This window comes from Sylvia atricapilla, chromosome 2 (genome assembly GCF_009819655.1).
Source record: "Sylvia atricapilla isolate bSylAtr1 chromosome 2, bSylAtr1.pri, whole genome shotgun sequence".
Classification (NCBI taxonomy): Eukaryota; Metazoa; Chordata; class Aves; order Passeriformes; family Sylviidae; genus Sylvia; species Sylvia atricapilla.
In genome coordinates this window covers 107,075,007-107,094,189 of record NC_089141.1, presented here as the reverse complement: position 1 = coordinate 107,094,189, position 19,183 = coordinate 107,075,007, and the positions used below count along the sequence as shown (strand labels likewise).

The 19,183-nt window shown below is 41.1% G+C and overlaps 1 protein-coding gene and 1 long non-coding RNA gene across 2 annotated transcripts in view; both read left to right on the top strand.

Moving 5' to 3' along the window:
- Positions 1-19,183, top strand: part of LOC136358149 (uncharacterized) — a 201,175-nt gene that overhangs the window by 148,535 nt on the left and 33,457 nt on the right. The window lies entirely within an intron of this gene.
- SRPX (sushi repeat containing protein X-linked) lies at positions 5,507-18,444 on the top strand. Its single transcript, XM_066314036.1, has 8 exons — positions 5,507-5,713; positions 6,334-6,510; positions 10,807-10,933; positions 12,764-12,885; positions 13,545-13,724; positions 14,143-14,276; positions 15,569-15,690; positions 17,786-18,444. The coding sequence occupies exons 2-8, from the start codon at positions 6,357-6,359 to the stop codon at positions 17,964-17,966; spliced, it is 1,020 nt and encodes a 339-aa protein (XP_066170133.1). The 5' UTR covers positions 5,507-5,713; positions 6,334-6,356; the 3' UTR covers positions 17,967-18,444.

Genomic DNA, 19,183 nt, shown 5'->3' with positions numbered 1-19,183 from the left:
CTTTTTTCCTTTCATGGATTATACAATCATGGTGATCCAGCTCCATTTTTCTCAATGAAGTTTAGATCAAGATTTAATTTCTGCTGGTTTTAACAATGGAAATTAGGCCAAATATTGATCAGAGCTCTTTCATGCACTTGAGTAAGTAACTTTTACATTGCCTTTCTCCTGGGAGATCAGGTTGTTGAATTATGAAAATCAGGAAGAGCTTCTCTTTCTTGTCCATACATGCAACAAAACCCATCAGTGATAAGCTGACTCAAAACCTGAGCTTATTGATGGTAATGTATAGAAGTACATGCAAGAGAACTTGATTTTCAGTATTTTTTTCTTTCCATAAAATTGCTTGCATTTCAGGTTAACCTGCTACCTGAAATGCCAAGTGAAGTGTGTTTAACAAATGCATGTGTACATTCCAAAACTAAATCGTCTAGCTGGATGAGTGAACAGACAGGCATGTTTATAAAGCAAATTCAGCTTTTCTTCCCTATTCTGGAAGACTTTGCCATTCAACAAGAGTGAGAAGCTTTTTGCCACAACCAGTAAATCTTCCATTTGCTGTGTCCATTTTCTAAAAAGTCTGCTTTTGTCTTAATAACGCTCCTCTGCCAAAATCCCTCAGAAACCTAGACATTAAAGAAACATAGCATTTAAATTGTCACTGAAATGCTGTTTCTTTTTAGTAAGTTAATCTATGAGCATACTATTGTCATCATTTTGATTACCTGAAAATACTGATCATTGGTATCTTGTTGTACATTATTGATTCTCGGCAAAGAATCAATGGGTGATATGAGAGGTAAGTCATAAAATAATTCAGACATTTATGAACAGCCAAGAGGAAAGCACAGCTTTTATGGCTATGTTGCTCATCTTCCTCCCAGTAAAACACTCAAGTATAAAATTTGGTTTCAAATATGTGCACAAATAATTCTCTAAAGCTTTATTTAGGTTAAGTCATTTTTCTTTGCCTTTTAACATGTGATCCTCTGCAGACATATAGAAAAAGACCTCAGAGATCATGAAGATAAATCAATGCCAATTCATGCCAGGACAGGCAAGTAGTTAAAATGTGGATTCTTTGTAAATTCCATTTGTATGGTGATCCAAAATGGATTATACTCATGTCAGCCAAAATGTCACCAGGGTAAGTGAAACACAATGACTCGTTCACACAGATATTAAAAACTGCCCTGAGTTTGGAAGCACTACTGCCAAATGTTGAGGAACAGACAATGTGAATCTAAGAGTACAAATCATTGGAACAGAAAAGGCTAATTCTTCATTAGCATACTTCTTTATGTTGGGTTTTGGGGGAAAGGGGATGGAGAAAGACAAAGCAAGGAAAAATGGGCTGTGTAGCAATTCTTCAGAGCTTCTCCTCAAATGTGCAGTCCAGCATTTTGGGTGTGGCCCATTTCTTAGCAAATAAAACTTAACAATAACAGCAACTGAATGGATTTTAATAATTGATGTTCACATATGTAAGTAGCATTGTTTTTTTCTTTCTAAACATGTGCAAGTGAGCACACAGATTCATCCTCTTTGACATCTGCAAACAAAACATTGCAGTTTACTGGGAGGGGTGAAAATCGGCCTCCTACCAAACCCTTTTGTCTTCATCTGGATGTTTTCCCACTTGCTCAGCTTTCCAGAGAAACATGGCCAAGATTTTCTGTGCCTACAGCATTTTTAAGGAGTTTTTCCCTTCCTCCCAGAGCCATCAGCTCTGTTGGCTGGTGTAGCAGCAAGTAACAGTACAGTTGGTCACTTTGCCTGCTGTTTGTGAAGGAAGGGCTCAGCTGAGGCTGGTGTTTAAACAGGACAAAGGGGCTGGGGGAGATGATGCCCTAGAAAGGGCTTTCCTTCCTGCCACTTGGCATCTCTGATCATATTTCAGGAAAGGTTTCCTGAATACAGCAGTTCCTGTGTTCCTCACAGCTCCAGTACCACTGCTCTGGTGATGCTCATTACAAATATGTTTTCTTGGATACTGTAATGATCAGGCAGGATCCATAGCTGTAAAGACAAAATTGGGGCTTCAGCCATTTCTGTTTGCTGCCTGTTTTCCAGTGGTTTAAAACACAGAAATGAGTCTCTGGAATGTTTTGTTACTAAGTGAAAATTCAGGCTATTGTATTGCTCAGGGATTTTTTAGGGTTTTTTTTTTTCTGTTGAGGTGCAAACTTTCTATTAAACAAAAAGCCAGTACGTAGGTCCTAGTACTTAAAAACTCAAATTTCAGTTGGGTGAACAGAGCCTGGTATAGATGGTGAAATTCCATAAAAGGTGTCTGGAAAACCTCTAGCTTTTATAATCCCCAAAGCCTTCAGGAGCATGGCTGATCTTGCCTTGAGGCAGGGAACAGCTTGTGTAACCCTTTGGGGCTTCACTCAAACCTAATATTCCACAAGTGCTCTATGTAGCTGCTTAGCCTTTGAAAACCAATATGTGCCTTCACTTAAAAATAAACAAACTTTGATCTAAAACTTTGTTGTATTGTTTGATGTGCTTTTCAAGTTAGCTGGGGTTTTTTTTCCAGCATTATCACTTGGTCTAACCCCCAATATTTGTAAATGGCTTGTAAACCCTGCCTCACCCACTTTCTTCTAATCACAATCAGTTCTAGAGTAAGCATTGCAATGTTTTAAATTAAACAGATGTTCCTCCTGAGCTCTTCAAGTTATCTGCATCCAAAAGCATATTTGCTTTTGTTTTTCTTTCTGGCAGAATCATTTGGCTCAGTGTAAGATGCATTTTGCCCTGTTCAGGAGCTTGCTTTATTTCTCTCTGTAAACCATTGTAGCTGCAACAACACTTCAGGAAAAGCTTTTACTTTTTCAGTATTGTGTTTGTGCATTAAATTGCAGTTTTTAGCTGCTAGCTACCCTTTTAAATATATATACAAATAGGTGGCTGTTAAGTGTTTTTGTAAAACCACAAAAATTTGCAGGAGAAACTCAGGCAATCTGCAATACCTGAAACAGCTTCTTTGCCCTCTTTATTTTATTTTTATTAACCTCTTGATCATGTTGTAAACATATTCATATTAACACCCTTTACAAAGGAAGTCAGTGATGTGCAATTGGAGTTCATAAATGTGGAAAACCCAGGGCCTAAATGTCTTGAACTGATTTGCTGAAGGATTACATTACTGGCTAGGGTGAAAGCTCAGCCCAAATGAGTTTTTGTCCTCCCAGTCCTGCCCTTGCAGACAGAGTTGTCTTAGTAACTTCAATTTTAAGCCATTCTGTAAAAAGACTGGGGCCTAGTTCTTAGTTGAGGACTAGCTTGGAAGTGTAAATAAATTGAATTTAAGGTCAGGACATGGGAAGAAGAAGTGGGAGAGAAAAGCTAGAGAGTTTGGGCATGAGACCACTGAAGTGGAGATAATGGGAAAGTTCTGGAGTAGAAGGATTTCTGTAGGAGGTGAAGGAGGCAGAGCCTGTGAATCCAAGATTCAAGTGTGGCTTCCCCCAGACAGTGGTTGGAGGTGGTGGCTGAGACTGCAGCACCAGCCCTGGGGTAGCAGTTGAGGAGGCTGAGCTGGGTGTTGGCGTCACTCCATTTTTTCAGCAGTTGGCTTCTGTTCCCATTAGCTCACATTCCTCATCTGTTGTCTCAGTTTTAATTTGGTGCACAAAGAAGCATGAAAAATGGGAGCCACTGTGATACAGCCCCTCAAAATAGTGGCCCTAGTCAGTGGATGTGGGAATTTTTTAAATGGGGTTTGTAAGCTGTGGGATACAGATTAGGGTGAGGGACAGGAAATAGTTCTAAAAAAATCCTACCCCCAAACCAAAACCCACTGTCCACCAAAACACTTCACATAATGGTAAGGTAAATAGCAGAGGATGTATTTGACATTTAGAAAAAAGGCTTTTAGGTGGGGAGAAACAGAGCTGGAATGATTGTGTGGCTGAGCCAAAGAGCTGAACTGTACTCTACCCTTAACCTGAGGGGTGCTGTTAGACTGGCCTGCTTGTGTCCTGTGCCTCAGTTACTGTGTATTTGGTGACACTGGGAATAATTTCACTTACACATCTTTGTAAAGGGTTTTTACTTGTATTGGTGTAAGACAAAAAGAAGCATATCACAGTGGAACTGCTTCAGAAGTGGACTAGTCTAGAAGAAGTGCATCCTTGGTCTAGGCAAAAGATTGGTAATTAGTAATTGGCAATTAGTCTCAGATTTTAGTCTACAGATGCTATTTGTGTTTATATAGGACTAGCACTGCAAAATATGTATGTAAAGGGTAGTTTCCATTGGGAAAATATAAATATGTCCTAGAGACATACCACATTAAATATAAATATCCCATGTATGGGAAATGCTGTACTGATTGTTGTTTATTTACGTGGAGCTGATCCAAGTAGTATAGGAAAATGTACTTAATAGCTATGGAAATTGAGCTAGAAGTGAACATCTGCAAAGCATGATGTAGAAATTTTTTAATGTTGTTTGTGACTTTGTAAGTATGAAGGCTAAAACTAATGTGTTTTATTTGTTTAGGGTTTTTTTTTCCAAGCTTTCTTGCAAAATTCAAATGTTTTTTTCACGCCCCTCCCTCATGTTACACACGTCACACAGGATTTCAGGATTTGTCATCTTTCCTTTTTTGCTTTGCAGTCCCTCCCTTCCTCCAGCTCTTCTCTCCCAATATGTACTTTTCAAATCTTGGATCTGAGAAGGGGCCAGGCTTAGTCACTGCTTGTGTAGGAAACTCCTACTGCAGAGCTGCCCATTTCCTTGGTGCACCCTGCTGTCAAACCTAAACAAAAAATGTGGCACTTTGGCTGGCAAGGGAAGTCTCTACTTGATACTGTTCTCAGCAGCACCATGGTGTGGTGGTAAATCCTCATAAGGTGGGGGTACCCATATCCTGAATATTTTACAGCATAGTCCTGGCCACTTAATAAAGGTTCAGTTTGAGCAGGTTCAACATGGCATATTGGCAAAATGATTTATGAAAGTGGTATCTTCTTACTGTGGGAGAGCCTGAACCATCCCTGAGTTTTGCAAGGCACAGATTATTATGGAAGCAGAACTTAATTTTTTTTTTAATGAGCACTAAGCCAAATGTGGAAAGCTGACAACTGCAGCTAGACCAAGATGTTCCTAATGCAAACTTCTCTTACCAAAGAGCACTTAGATGTGTCTGCTTAAAAACAAGAGGAAAACGGCCCAGTTGTCATCAATCTGCCCACATGGTGGCACACTTAATCCATGGACAAAAAGCATAGTAAAACCCCATCTGCCCTCCCAACTCCTCCATTATAATGGCTACAATCTTTAATGTTTCCCATAAAAAAGAGCTTCCAGTCTTTAAAGGGCTGACCTCCTCGTGTGTAAGTGCACTTCTGCAGTATTCTCCACTTTAAAGACTGGTGGCTTTTTAAATAAGAGGGGTTTTTCCTTTTCTTCTCTATGACCTTGATTAAGCAAAGGATTTTATATTTGTGTCTGAACTTTTACATTTTTCTAATGGCTTTGTGTGGGGTTTTTTCCTTCTCTGTGCTAGAAACACCGTGGTGCTCCCCCATTAAAGTGAAACATGGTTATGCAAACTGCAGGACACCTCAAGGGGAATATTACAAGAATGTGTTGGGCACCAGATGTGATATTCGTTGTCAAAAAGGCTACGAACTGCATGGCCCTCACCAGCTAATTTGTCAGTCAAGCAAACGCTGGTCTGGGAAGGCGCTGTGCAAACGTAAGTGGTTGCAAAATCTCTGTGTGTGTGACTTGTGCTCCAGGTTCAGACAATACACTCTTATTTGCCATTGAAACTGATTTTTGGATTTTTTTATAATTTTTAGTTATTATTTTAAAGGTTGGCAGTATGCTTGGGAATGTAGATCGGTTTGTTTTTGAAGATCTCACAGGGGTACATGACATGATAAGCATCCCAGTACAAACACTCATGGCAGATAGGTAATATTTTATCATAGTGAGATTTTGATTTGTGGGAATAGTTTTAGGACAGAGCCATAAAGCTGTTTTAAAATATTGCCCATCTTATACTTTCTAAGTTGACACTATTTGTATCAGGTGTCTAAATGGGCTCTCACAGCTAAATACTTTCTGAGAAGAGAGGAATAGGTACTTGTCATCCCTTTTCTCATATAAATATTGTATCAGGCCACTAATGCTTATGTAGAGTATCATTTGAAGTGCACCTAATGAGAACATTGTTGAAAAACCTCACCTGGAAGAAGACTCTCCCACTTGTTGTTTGCCAGCTGTGTCTTTGTTTCTGTGTGATACCCCACATTGTGCATTACTGTAAAGGGAGGGTAGCAGCTTTCCAGAAGTCTTTGTTTCCTTTTCCAGAAAAGCGTTGCCCCACCCTGTCCATGCCGACCAACGGGGGCTTCAAGTGTTTGGATGGTGCCTACTTTGGCTCGAGGTGTGAGTACTACTGCTCCCCAGGGTACCAGCTGAAGGGGGACCGCATCGTCACCTGCATGGACAACAAGGTCTGGAGCGGCCGGCCGGCGGCCTGTGTTGGTAAGTGGGGTGTTAGATCTGTATCCCGAGGCACCTGCCAGTGCCCAGCTCCTGCACACATAAATTCTAAAAGGGCTGTTTTTATCCAGTTCATGGGGACAAAAAGCAACTGTCCCTCTTAAGGGAGCAGAGATCAGTTTTCCAAGGGTGCAAGGATCTGTCACTTAGTACTTTCAGTCCGGAGTGAGTATCCAAAGCACTGCCACTTTAAAAGAGATGAGTCTGCTGTAAGTGGCCAGCCCTTTACAATGCTTGTAATAGCCTTTGGTGATTCCTGAGTGACACCCTGGTAGCCTGTGATGACTGTGCTGCTCTTCCAGCATGTTCTCTGTGCTGGAGTCCATCACGCTCTCTTCTGCCTGATGGTTAAAAACGGGTTTTAAAGTAAACCTGCTGTCTGAACTGTTTTTCTCCCTTGGGATCATGGTCTTCAAATATATCCAGAGAATGCAAATGGAGTGTAGTCACTAGCGTGGTTGCAGTGAGCTAATTTAAATTTCAGCCTAGTTCACTCTAGTTATGCCAGCAATTTTCATTACATAGTCAGTGATCTCCTGGGAACCTCAACTGGAAGAGGTATTTCTATATACATAAATCAGAAGAGAGATAAACAAATATTGAGATTTAACTTTCCTGACTACTAATGAAATCTCAGCACATAGTGAAGTCTCAGCCTGCTGCCCCTGTTTCTGGGAAGCCTCTGATAAAAGCTTCAGCAGCCACCCACAGAGGAAAGTATTCTTTGGCCATCTTGAAATGGGTACCAGTAATTTAAAGCGCGTGGGTGGTAGAGGGTTTGTGTTTTGTATGTATGATAACTTGGTTTTCCTCAGAATGCCTGTGGCTCAGTCTAGGTTGGCAAATGGCTTTGGAGCCTCTCCACTGTGGCCTGATGTTCATAAAATGTTTTTCAGGTTTCCTGTTACTTGGTGTTGTACAAATGTAGAAATGAGCTGCTGAGGTCTAGACTGTTTGTGGTGTCTCTTTTTTTTTATATGCAAAAACAAGCTTTGACCTTCTCAGTGGTGTGGACAGAGGAAGAAAAACAAACCTTTTAGGTTTGGAAATGATAAAATATAATCCTCTGTATCCTGGCACTTTCAGAAGCTCATCTGTTTGCAGAGATGGTGTGCTTATTACAAAGGATGCTGTTTTGCAGTGTAAAGTAAGCAAGTACCTTAAGCAGCAAAGAAAAGAGGCTAAGTTAGCACTAACATTTCTTTGTTGTTCCAAAAATGCAGAGTAGTTGTTCCATGGGGTTTCAAGTCCCAGTTGTTGCCTAGGATTACAAGTCCCAAGTAATCCAGTAAAAGTAATACTAAGATTTAAGTTGTGGTAGTACTGCATAGTTTGGAGAAGGTCCCTTTAAATCTTGTGTGCACACAGTTCCTGTATGCAAATAGCGAGATCTGCTATTAGCAGCCTGTTTAACAAGGTTATATTTTGGCTTCTTAACAGGAAGGATAGAGATTTTTTTGTGGCCAGACATGATTCTAGCAGTATAATGACATTTGCAATTGGACACTTGTTCCTTAGTGTAATTCAGGAGTTACAGAACTACAGCCTACACAGTGGCCAGGAGAGAGTGGCTGAACAGCTCACTTTCAACTGAGAAGTGAAATTGAGGGGAGTAATGAAATACAAAGGCAATAAGGCTGCTAAATTTCTTAACTTAGATATACAAACAGTTAGTTGCACTGTGCACAGTAGGGATGCTACTTGTGATCAGAGGCATGGGCTGGTAAACTTCATGTCATGGAAATGTCCTGGGGATTCCACAGCTTTTGACATTGAGTATGTCTAAAATTACTTCAGACCTGAACTTAAATGGCACTGAAAACAAGGGGTTTCCTCTACCCTTTTATACTGAAGTTGCACTGTGTAGCATTTTTGCACTAAATTATGTGGGCTTCACAGTGAAGCAGTGAAGATCCGTGTAGGAAAGGCATAAGGCCTTTCAATAGTCAAACATACATTCATTAGAAGGGTGAGGGGGATGGGAAGGATGCATTTTTTTAATTAGATATGGTCCAGCAGTGGCTTACGGAGTCCTTATAGTTAGTGAGTATTCTGTCTTAATAAAAGCAGACTGCCTCCTGTCCCCACCCTGTAAGAGGAAGGATATCCCTCATGTTGTGGAAATGATTTTGATTAAAAGAAAAATCAACGTACAGCTGGTTTTGGTTATCAGTTAGCTAGAAATGCCAATACTCACTTGAATAATATTTCTATTATATCTTTAATACACTGTAACATGTATTGAAATAGATACTTTGCTCTAGAAGATTGAAAACTGTCACTGTCTTTTCTTCTGGAAAGATTGCCTTTTCCTGCTGATTGTGTAACAGAGGTTGTGGTAAATGGCTGTCACCAAGCTAAGTCATCCTTTTGTCACATCCTGAGGCTGTATTGATAGGATGCTTGTCCTAGAAGTGCAGGCTACTGATTTAAGGCATTCTTATAAGAGTTGCTAGGAAAAAAATCAAATGCAGCACTGATTCTCCACAAAATGGTAATTGCACCAGTCTTCTGTTGTTTCCCATTTTGCCATTACTGCAGGAAAAATAACCAGGATGTTACTTTATAGTTATAGAGTAACATGCAGAGTTACCATGCAGGGGCAGATTGATGTTCAGAGTGCTTTAAGAATGCTCTTATTCACATTAAGTACTGCACAGATGGAGAAAGAAAAGAATGGAGATAAACAGAACATCCAGTCTCCCTGGGTGTGATCTTGGACATCCCTCCTTGGAATTCAAAGTCATCCATTTGTCGACATTACTTTTAAATTGAACTATGTACAGAAATTTACAGTAACTACTTTTACTTGGGTTTTTTTGCATTGCACAGGGGAGCTGGTCGTTGTCAGCTCTTCTTACAAAAAAAGTGTCTTGTTTTGGAAAGACACGTGTCTGCCAGGGAAAGCCAGAGCTTCCCTTGGAATGGAGAATGTAAGCCCCCTCTCTCCCAAGTATTATAGTTTTGAAATTAAGGAGCTTTCAGGCAAAGATATGGGAATAAGAATAACAGTTCTTTACTAGGAATATTAAAGATAGAAGTGTAGTAGTACAAAAAAAGCAAACAAACAAAAAAGAAAACACTGACAAGAATACACCTGACACCTGGTCATAGTGTTGGTAGCAGTCCAGTTAAGTCCTCCTGGAGTGAGAGATGTGGTTCTATTGGAGCAGAGATGATCCTGTAGAACGGTGTAGTTTTCCTCTGAAGTTCCATTGGTGGTGAGATGGGTCCAGTCTTCCTCTGGGAATCCGGTGGAAACAGGCCATCCTGGTGTTTTGAATCTCAGGTTTTATCCAGGTAGGAATGGTTGGCTCCTTCCAATGTTAGCGTTGAAACACATAATCACAGAATGTTTATATGCAGGTGCTTTTATTGAAGAGCTCTGGGAATCAGGAGTACAAGGTACAGACCCAAATCTGACTCCAACATGAATTCGAGATGGACATGTTTTTATATCTTTTCGTTATATAACTACATATTAATTATTAAACCTATATTATTCTATTGTATGAACTCTTGTAGTTTTCCTCAGCCCCCCCAAACCTTGTTTCTCATGATTCTTAAACAGTAATTGTATTCAATTACCAAACAATCGTTACATTCAACAATCATATCATTCATCATATGATGATTATGCAGGTTCAGTTTCACATGATCTAGTAAAGACAAAGCCTAACCTTTGTTCCTAGGGCCTATGTAGTTTTAGTTCCCTTTCCCAAGCCTGTCCAGGCCCAACCTTTCTTTCCACCTCTCCTGAATCTACTGTATACAATTCTCATGATTTTAGAAACATTTTAACCCTATGCCATCACTGCTGGGTGGAGCATCTCACAGTGGGATGATGTAATTTTATGCAGTGAGCCTCCATGGCTCATTAACAGCAGATATCCCCGTGGGGGGATGGTGGGTGGTGGAAGAGATAACACTGCCTCACCTGGCTTTAACAGCTGGGCCATGAACAGAAGGCACCTGCCTCCTCCCTCCCAGAGTTATGAGGAGTGGGTTATAGAAGAGATCAAGAAAACACCTCCCAAACCAGTTTCAACAGATGGTAATAGAATACACACTTTTGGTTACATTTTGCCTTGCAACCCAAGACAAGGTGAGAAGTAGAGGCTCCAGGCTCCATGTGCCTTGGCTGGGATGAATCTAGGGCTGAGGAGGCCAGCTGGAGGTGGTCCTGGGTTACCCTGACAGCAGGGAAGGAGCTGTGAGGAAAATTCACAGCCCTAGCAGATGCTCCAGTGCCCTTTTCTGTGACATTGATTTCAACAGATACTGAACCTCCAAGGATCCAGTGCCCAAGTGTGAAGGAGAAAGCTGCAGAGCCCAACAAGTTGACAGCCAGAGTGTTCTGGGACACGCCGGAGGGACGGGACACTGCTGACGGCATTCTGACAGAGTGGGTGAAAATCTCTACGTGTTTGCATTGTCTCCTTCTTACCCTTCTGTTAGCAATTCAGCAGGCCAGGTACCCTTTTCCCTTCATTTCATCAAAGATAACTTTTTTATAGCTGTCACATATCACTGCTCTATGAAGAATCGCATGTTTAACTGGAAAAGCTGGCAATTTAGAGGTGAGTTGTTCAGGAACTGATTATTGTGAGCTGGTGGAATAAACAATGGCAGCATTTTGACTGCAGCTGTGCAGTTTAGCAGAGCTTCTTTGTGGGTCTCATAATTAACAAGTTTTCTTACACTAAGTTACCTTTTGTACATAATGATGAAAACAGAGCAGTGCGTTGGAGGTAACACAAGAGGTAAGTTTGACTGTCTTAAAAAAAAACAAGGTATACCACAAAATAATATCCACAATCCATCTTTAGGTTTTTTCCTAAGGTAGTGCTGGCTATTTATGTCTCAGGATTCTGCAGTTACCTTTAAAGTAACGTTTCTTGTTTGTGACTTTGATGGATTTAAACTTTGGCTTTAGACATAACACTTCAAAATTTGTCAGTTTCTGTGTTTTCACAGTCCCATTTTCCAGAAGAGCAGGCTGTACTTCTGATGGTAATACTGTCGCTGATTTTCCAGTTTTTATCATGCAGGATTTAGGTCAATCTATCTGGATTATTGCAATGGTGGGAGCATGGAAAATCTGTTTCTTTTAGTAAGCAAGTCACATCATTACATTAGTGGACTGGTTAAGCTTAAAAGCTCCCAAGTTTTTAAGCTTGAGGATGCTTACAGTTTCATGTGAATACAGAAAAAACTAATGAAAGACAATGATATTGCCCTCTATAATTTAATAATTTCATTAAGAAGAATTCATTACATAATTAAAAATGTAATTGCCATTAAGATCTGATGTAACAATTTGATGACAATTAACAACATCAAGAACTACACTCGGTAAAGTAAAAACTTGAAAAGTATCAGAATAAAGAAATTACTAAGTCTTTTTGACAAAGGAACATCTGAGAGGGAAAAATGGGGAATATTCCATGTAGACTTTGTCATGTGAGTAACTGTTGTCAGCTCAAAAGAGCCAAGCTCTTGATTCAGTGGAAGCTTTTCCATAAATCACATCTCTATTTTTATAAAATATTGCTAAACTGTGCTGTTTTATAGAGTATGCAGTGCTTTTCTTAAGTGCACAGTCCTTCAGTTTCAGGAGTCCAAAAGCTTTTCCATTATATGGAAACCTCTGTGGTTGCATGCTCTCTGCTTCAATACTGAGATTATGTTTTATATATCTGAATTCTCCCACCTTGTTTTCAGGACAGGGGCAAATTCCAGGTGAAAGTGCTGTGGATCACCACATCCTTCTGCTGTGACATTGAATCTTACTTTCTGTTCCATTTCTGTACGTACTAATAGTCACAAATGACAATCATAGGAGCAGTTCAGAGCAGCCAGATGGGAATACATCCCCACTGTAAGAGGCTGGAAGTTTTCTTTTTTAATATTGACTTCTTTAAGGAGAACAAAGCTTGAGTTCCTCTGGGTATGATGGGCTTGGCTACACTATGAAGTGTTTTATAGGAAGGGAGCAGACCCTGCTGACTCTGGCCCCCTTGTCTCAGCAGGGTGGGCTGTAGGTAGCAAATTTAAATACTCTGGTTGCTGCTGCCCAGCTTCTTCCTTTGATTACTCTCAAGTCTTTTGTCCTGCAGGCAGCCAGACAATCCTAGCATGCCACAAACATCCCTCTTCAGGCTTTTACAGCATTGTGAGTAAATCAATACTGGTGAATTTATGAATGTCTGTCCTGTTTTATCTCTTGGTTTAGTGTTATTTTGAAAGGCCTGCCACCAGGGTCACATTTTCCCGAAGGCGACCACAAAATCCAATATACTGTGTACGACAGAGCTGAAAACAAAGGCACTTGCAAATTTCTTGTTAAAGTCAGAGGTAAGGATGATGTTTTACCTGTAAACACACACACTGATTTGCACATGGCTTAGTAAGCAATTCAAAAATGTCCTCATTTCTGTATTTATCTGCCTATGTCTATGTATATAAACTCCTATGATGATGCTGAAAGGGAGAACCAGGTTTGGGGGCCTGGGGGCCAGGTCTGCCGCATTCCTGCACATCCAGGAAGAGCTGCTTTGATCAGCCCTGCCTCCAGCTCCACATCCCTTCCCTTCTGCCATCTTCTCCGTGATATGTATGTAGCCTGTGACCTGCTGAAACTAGGAGCTGAAGGGGTTTTTTTTCAGCTGAGGCTCACGTCTCTCAAGCAGGGCTGCCCTTTCACAGGTCCAGATGTTAACCTCTGGAGTTGAATATACAGAGGTGACCTATAATTTTCAGCTTCAACCCTTTGTGCTCCATGACCTTTTGTTACATGCACACACCTACACGTCTGTTCCATTTTACGTAAGAGTGAGGGATGGGGGAGTTCAGGTTGGTTGTTTGGAGTTTTTAAGTGCATGACTAATAATACAGAAAGCAAACAGAAAAATATCTTTGGTACTGGTATTCCACTGACCTGTGCTACCTTAGTAACAAATGGTGATTCATGCTGCGTCTTTCATTTTGTTGGGTTTTTTTTCTTCTGCTCAAAGTCAGGCGCTGTGTGAAGTTAAATGCTCCAGATAATGGCTACATCAAGTGTTCAGGTGATGGAAATAACTATGGTGCTACCTGTGAGTTCTCCTGCATTGGTGGCTATGAGCTGCAAGGAAGCCCAGCTCGAGTCTGCCAGTACAATTTGGGGTGGTCAGGAGTGGAGCCAACCTGTGCACGTAAGTGAGTATTTCATCACTCTCCCAGGAGGAATCCAGCACAATGGTTCTTAGGGCAGTGAGAATTTGGGAAGGGGGTGTGTGGTGGAATGCAGCTGCAGTGTCCCAGAGGTAGGAAACTTACCATCTTTATCTCCCCTGCCAGTCTGCACTTAGAGCTGAAGCCATTGCCACCTTTGCTCTTTCCTAGGGTTTGTTTTAGCTCAAAGCTTTCTACAAAATGTCACATTCTGGAGTCATTCCACTGTGCAAGCTACAACAGCCTGAAGTAAAATGGTTGGCTTCAATGAGGCCAGCATTTCACCCATGTCTTCTTTATTATTGTTTCTTGTTCCTGTGTTTCTGCTGTCTGACTGTGCCTGTAGAAATAGATCTGTTTTCAGTATGCTCCATAACTTTTGTTTTAATTTTATTCCAGCCATGAATATTAATGTGAATGTGAGGACTGCAGCTGCACTTCTGGATCAATTTTATGAGAAACGGAGACTGCTAATTATTTCAACTCCTACTGCAGCTAACTTCTTCTACAGGATGCAGCTGGGGATGCTGCAGGTAAAACACATTGAAGGGGGATGTGCAACTATTGTTTTTCTTTAAAGAAGGACACAAGAGGACAAGCTCCACTTTTATATAAATCTATAAACTTCAGCTGTTACTTTGTAGCCACTGGAAGATCTGGCTCAATCTTGGTTACAGATTAATCCTTTTCACAGGGGTTTGAGGTGAAATATCCCCCCAGTCTCTAACTCAGCTCCATTCTGGATTGTGCTGCCTCTGACCAGTTGCTGAATCCCAGGCAGTTCTGGCATTTCCATCCTCCTCAAATTAATTTGTTGTGCTCAATAGTAATTTCCTATCTCAGCTGCTAAAGAAGTTTTAAAACAGCCCAAACCCAATCCCCCAGTTCTTAAGCAGCTCACACAGACCAGGCTTACAGAATTTGAAACTACAATGCAAGGAAGTGTGAATAGCTTAAAAAATAAAAAGTGCACCAGCAAACAAAGCACCAGAGACACAGCACAGAAATCATCCAGAGTGCTGAAGATAACGCCTGGGGTGTTTTGTTCCAAAAACTCAAAACACCTGGTAATTTTCCTTTTTATGTGTTGTAAGTATGATGCCCTTATTGGCTTTTTACTAGACTTAGGGGTAGATCTCCAAAATGTATCTGTGTCCTTAGGGGAAAGGAAGGAAAGGAACCAGTCCTGTATTCTTTCACAGCTACAAGTGCTTCTGTCTTGTTTTTTTCTTCTCACAAGTTGTAACAAAATGCAGTATAAATAATCATTGAGATATGAATGTGATGATGTTTTTAACTGCTGGCTTAAATTACATTAGTATTTAAGAAAGAAAACCAAAGAAGTTCCTTTTCCCTGTTAGGTAAGCTTGGCAAGAAAATTCGATATATTGATAAAACTGAATTTAATGGCTATAGTACATTTTTCACTTCTTGACAGTGGGCAAATGAGTTGGAAAGAATAAAACTTTCTGCAGTCAAGTTCTGTTTCACATAATTTGCTTTGATTGCCAAGTTAGATTATTGGTACAATGCTTAAGATCCTGACATCTTTTCATACAACTACAGAGGCAAGTTGATATTTCTCCTAGGTGATCCCTGTGTGTTGGTTTACTTTAGAGTATCTGAGAATCTATTACCCTCCCCTGGAGTCACGAAGCTCCAGTTCTTTGCTGTGAGCGTTTGCAAAATGTGCTCTCAGATCAGTTTAAAACAGTTAACTAATTTAAGAAGAAGGAACTCTGTGAACACTTGCTGCACACTCAGAACATCCCCTTGTTCTCTCAGGCATAACCAACACCCCTCTTTCTCCTCTTAACGCTTGCAGCCAGCACAGTGTGGGTTAGACCTGCGACACGTCACTGTGGTGGAGTTGGTTGGTGTCTTCCCAGCACAGATAGGAAGAATAGGAGTGAAGCTGCTGCCCCCATCACTTGCCCTGCAGCTCAGGTAAAGGAAGCTCTCACTGCTGTTATATTTGCACCTTATCCTACAAGCTGCATTGCTTTGGGCCCCTGCATCTTACTCTCCAAATACATGTATGCTACTCTAATGTACACTGCAGGATGGTGGAAAGTAGATATTGGTGAGCACACTTTAGGATTTATTTGCTCTCTGTTGTAATAGCTACAATTAACAAATTTATATAATTATATGACTATGTTTATACGCATATGTCTATATTTCTGGGTGCTGCCACTGAAAACACTTCAGAGTCTGTCTGTGTTTGTATTGGAGGTGCTCCTTTGCGAGGACAGCCCCAAGTGGCAGAGCCAGCCCATCCTCTGCACCAGGGCTGCTGGTGGTTGTGGCCAGGCCTAAAGGGGAGGCAGTCAAAGTGGGAACTCTTTGAAGTCCTACATGTAGGAATGAGATGGGCAGTATTTCAAAGAGGAAATTATCTCAGCCTCCCCAGCCTGACTGCAGCATCAGCAGTTTTACTGAGGTGCCTAAACTGTTTTGACTTGGGTTTAGACTGGCAGAAGATTGGTTTTCACTTCAAAGGGAGACTTCAAGTGCCAGCATTTCCTAGGGATTGGAAGAGAAAAAAAAAGCCAAAAGTGATGGCCTCATTGGCAGGAAAAGAAAGAGTTGTTTGGAAGAAAAGTCAAAGAGTGTTTTAGGCAAAATAATCTATGAGATGCCTTGGGAAAGGGAGTAAGTTTTAATTGAAGACAATGAAAAATTGCTTACACAGCAGAGAGAGGGTTTTTAAAAATTATTTTTAAAAACCTTGTTCTCAATAAAAGAGAAAGGAAAGCACAAAAAACCTATTTTTTTTAACAAAGATACTTCTGCTAAAGTTGAAATGGTTTTCTTGTGGCTCTGTAGAACATAATAAGCTCTCTTAACACCTTATTCCCTGTTCCCCTGCAACTTTTAATGAAGCTACATTTCAGAAATTGGTATAGTATGACCTGCCCTGCACTGAGTGAAAGTTAGTTTTCCAGTGATTTTTTTTCTTTGTTGTTGCTTAGTGTGTGTATTACAGCTTCCAATTCTGCAAGGTGCTCAATTCAAAATGAAATGTACTCTTAAGAATAAAGGTATTGTCCAGAATTGACATTTCAATAAGCTAATGAGCACAGGTACCCCAGTTAAAACTTTGGAAAGCACAGAAGTTTAGCATTTGGAGTTTTTAGGAGCATTTTTTCTTAGGTCTTATATGGCACAAAATGAATGTAGTTTTCTATCACCATTGCTTAGCTTTAATCTTTATTTTGGTTTGAATTTAATGGCCAAGCTCTCTAATTGCAATAAGACTATGCCTAAAGCACTCAGACTTAGTTAGGAGGCTGAGGAAGGCCAATTTTGGTGCTTCACACCATTCCAAAATCCTCCCAGACTCTTCTTCATGGCAGCTTTCTCTCATTCTCTCCTGGCTGCTTGAACTTATTTACCCCACACTAATAATGTTGACTGACCATGTATCTAAGGACCTTCTAGTACATTACTCCTTCAAGCAAAGGATTAATGGAGCACCACAGAAACTTTCATTACTTATGTAGCTTTTGCTACTTGAGGAGCTTAAATGACCACTTCCACCACTTTGGAAGAAGAGCTCCACCATGATTAGCCTTGGCTTTTGTTCCTCTAAAATTAGAGTCACAGGTGATTGTTGTTATTAGGTAGCAGTGAAATCAGACTCCAGTAATTTTGTCCTTTTTTGTACTATGGTTTTTATACCAAGGAAAAGCCAAGAAATGGAAGCCAAGAAAAGAAAAACTCTTACTTGTAACACAGGCTTCATCACAAGGGTTGTCTTTAGGCAATGTCCATACTGCCATTTTGTCTAACCTTGTTTCCCACTCCTGGGACAGCAGTGGGGACTGGCAGAGAACAGAGCTGGGTGCAGTCACCTGGACACTGCCCCGGTGCAGAGGCAGAGCCTGCAGCACATGCAGCACCTGCTCTTCATCTGGCTCCCTGTTAATGCTGAAACCAGCTGGACTCTGTGTATCCCCTGTGACCATCCCCACCTTCCTCTGCTCAGACTCAGGAGGCTCGTGCTGCCCTTTAACAAAACCAGTTCCTTACTTTGCAGGCTGCTGCTGAGGATCCCCCATTACAACTTCAACATTGTGGTGATGGACAAGCACGGCATGGACAAGGAACGCTACCCTTTCCCAGCAACACCAGCTGAGCTCTTTGCCCTTATTGACAAATTCCCCTTGAGAAAAGATGAGATGAAACTGCAAGCAGAAATTGGTCAGTCATGTCCCTAATTCAGCATTTCAGGTCCTGCAGTTGTCGGTGAATTTTTTTTTAATCCACATAATCCTCCCCTTGGTGCTACACAAAACATGGCTTTTGAAATCACTGATGTGATTTTTTGTGTATATTGGTAAATCTGTCCAGCCATGTAGCTGCTATGCTGTGCTATAGAAGGGTGGTTCACAATGCTCTTTCGTACTTTCAGTCATCTTTAGATCATAGAATGGCCTGGGTTGGAAGTGTCTTTAAAAGTCATCAAGTTCCAACTCTGCTGCGGTAGACAGTGAGATCTTGCTCTAGATCAGGTTGCTCGTAGCCCCATCCAGCCTGGCCTTGAACACAGCCAGGGATGGGACATCCACAGCTTCTCTGGGCAGCTTGTGCCAGTGCCTCACCACGTGCACGGTGGGAATTCTTCCCAAATATCTAATCTGAACCTGTTCTGAACCAAGACATTCCCCCTGGGACTGTCTGTCACTCCAGACTCTTTTAAAAGAATCTCTCTCTGCTCTCCTGTAGGCTCTGTTCAGGCACTGGAAGGCCACAGTTAGGTCACCCCTAAGCCTTCTCTTTTCCAGGCTGAGCACCCTCCATTCTTTCAGCCAGAGGGTGCTCTGTCCCTCTGATCCCCTTGTTGGCCTTCTCTGGACTTGCTCTGACAGGGTGATGTCCCTCCTCCTGCTGGGGACCCCACAGCTGGATGAATGTGGATGTAGGATTTACTACCTAATGGGATTTCTTGTACAGAGAGTGAAGAACTGAGGCACATTTCTGGGAGTTTATTTTGGATTTTTCATTCAGTGTAAAATTGGGGTTTCTTTCTTACTGTTTATAATTCTTATTATTAATAAAATATTGTCTTGCAAACAGATGTTTGTCTAAAATTCATCTTGGGGGTTAAAGGTGATCAACTGATAAAAAAGTTGGTTCAAAATATCTTCCTGCAAACCATTTTAAAGGACATTAGCCTGACATTGAAAGTGTACAAGGAACTCACCGGTACCTTTTAGTTCCACTAAAAAAGTGTCAATCACAGAGAAAAAGCATAAGCCAAAGGCAACATGAGCATCGATTTTCAGCAGCAGCAAGGAGAAAATTTGAGGCGGGAGTCATCACCACAGGGAATATGATGAAGGAGCAGTGATCAGTGTAGAGGATGGGCAGTAATTACTAAGGCCCATGTACTGCAATTCATAATAGGAACATAAGCTCTTACCTGCTACACTTC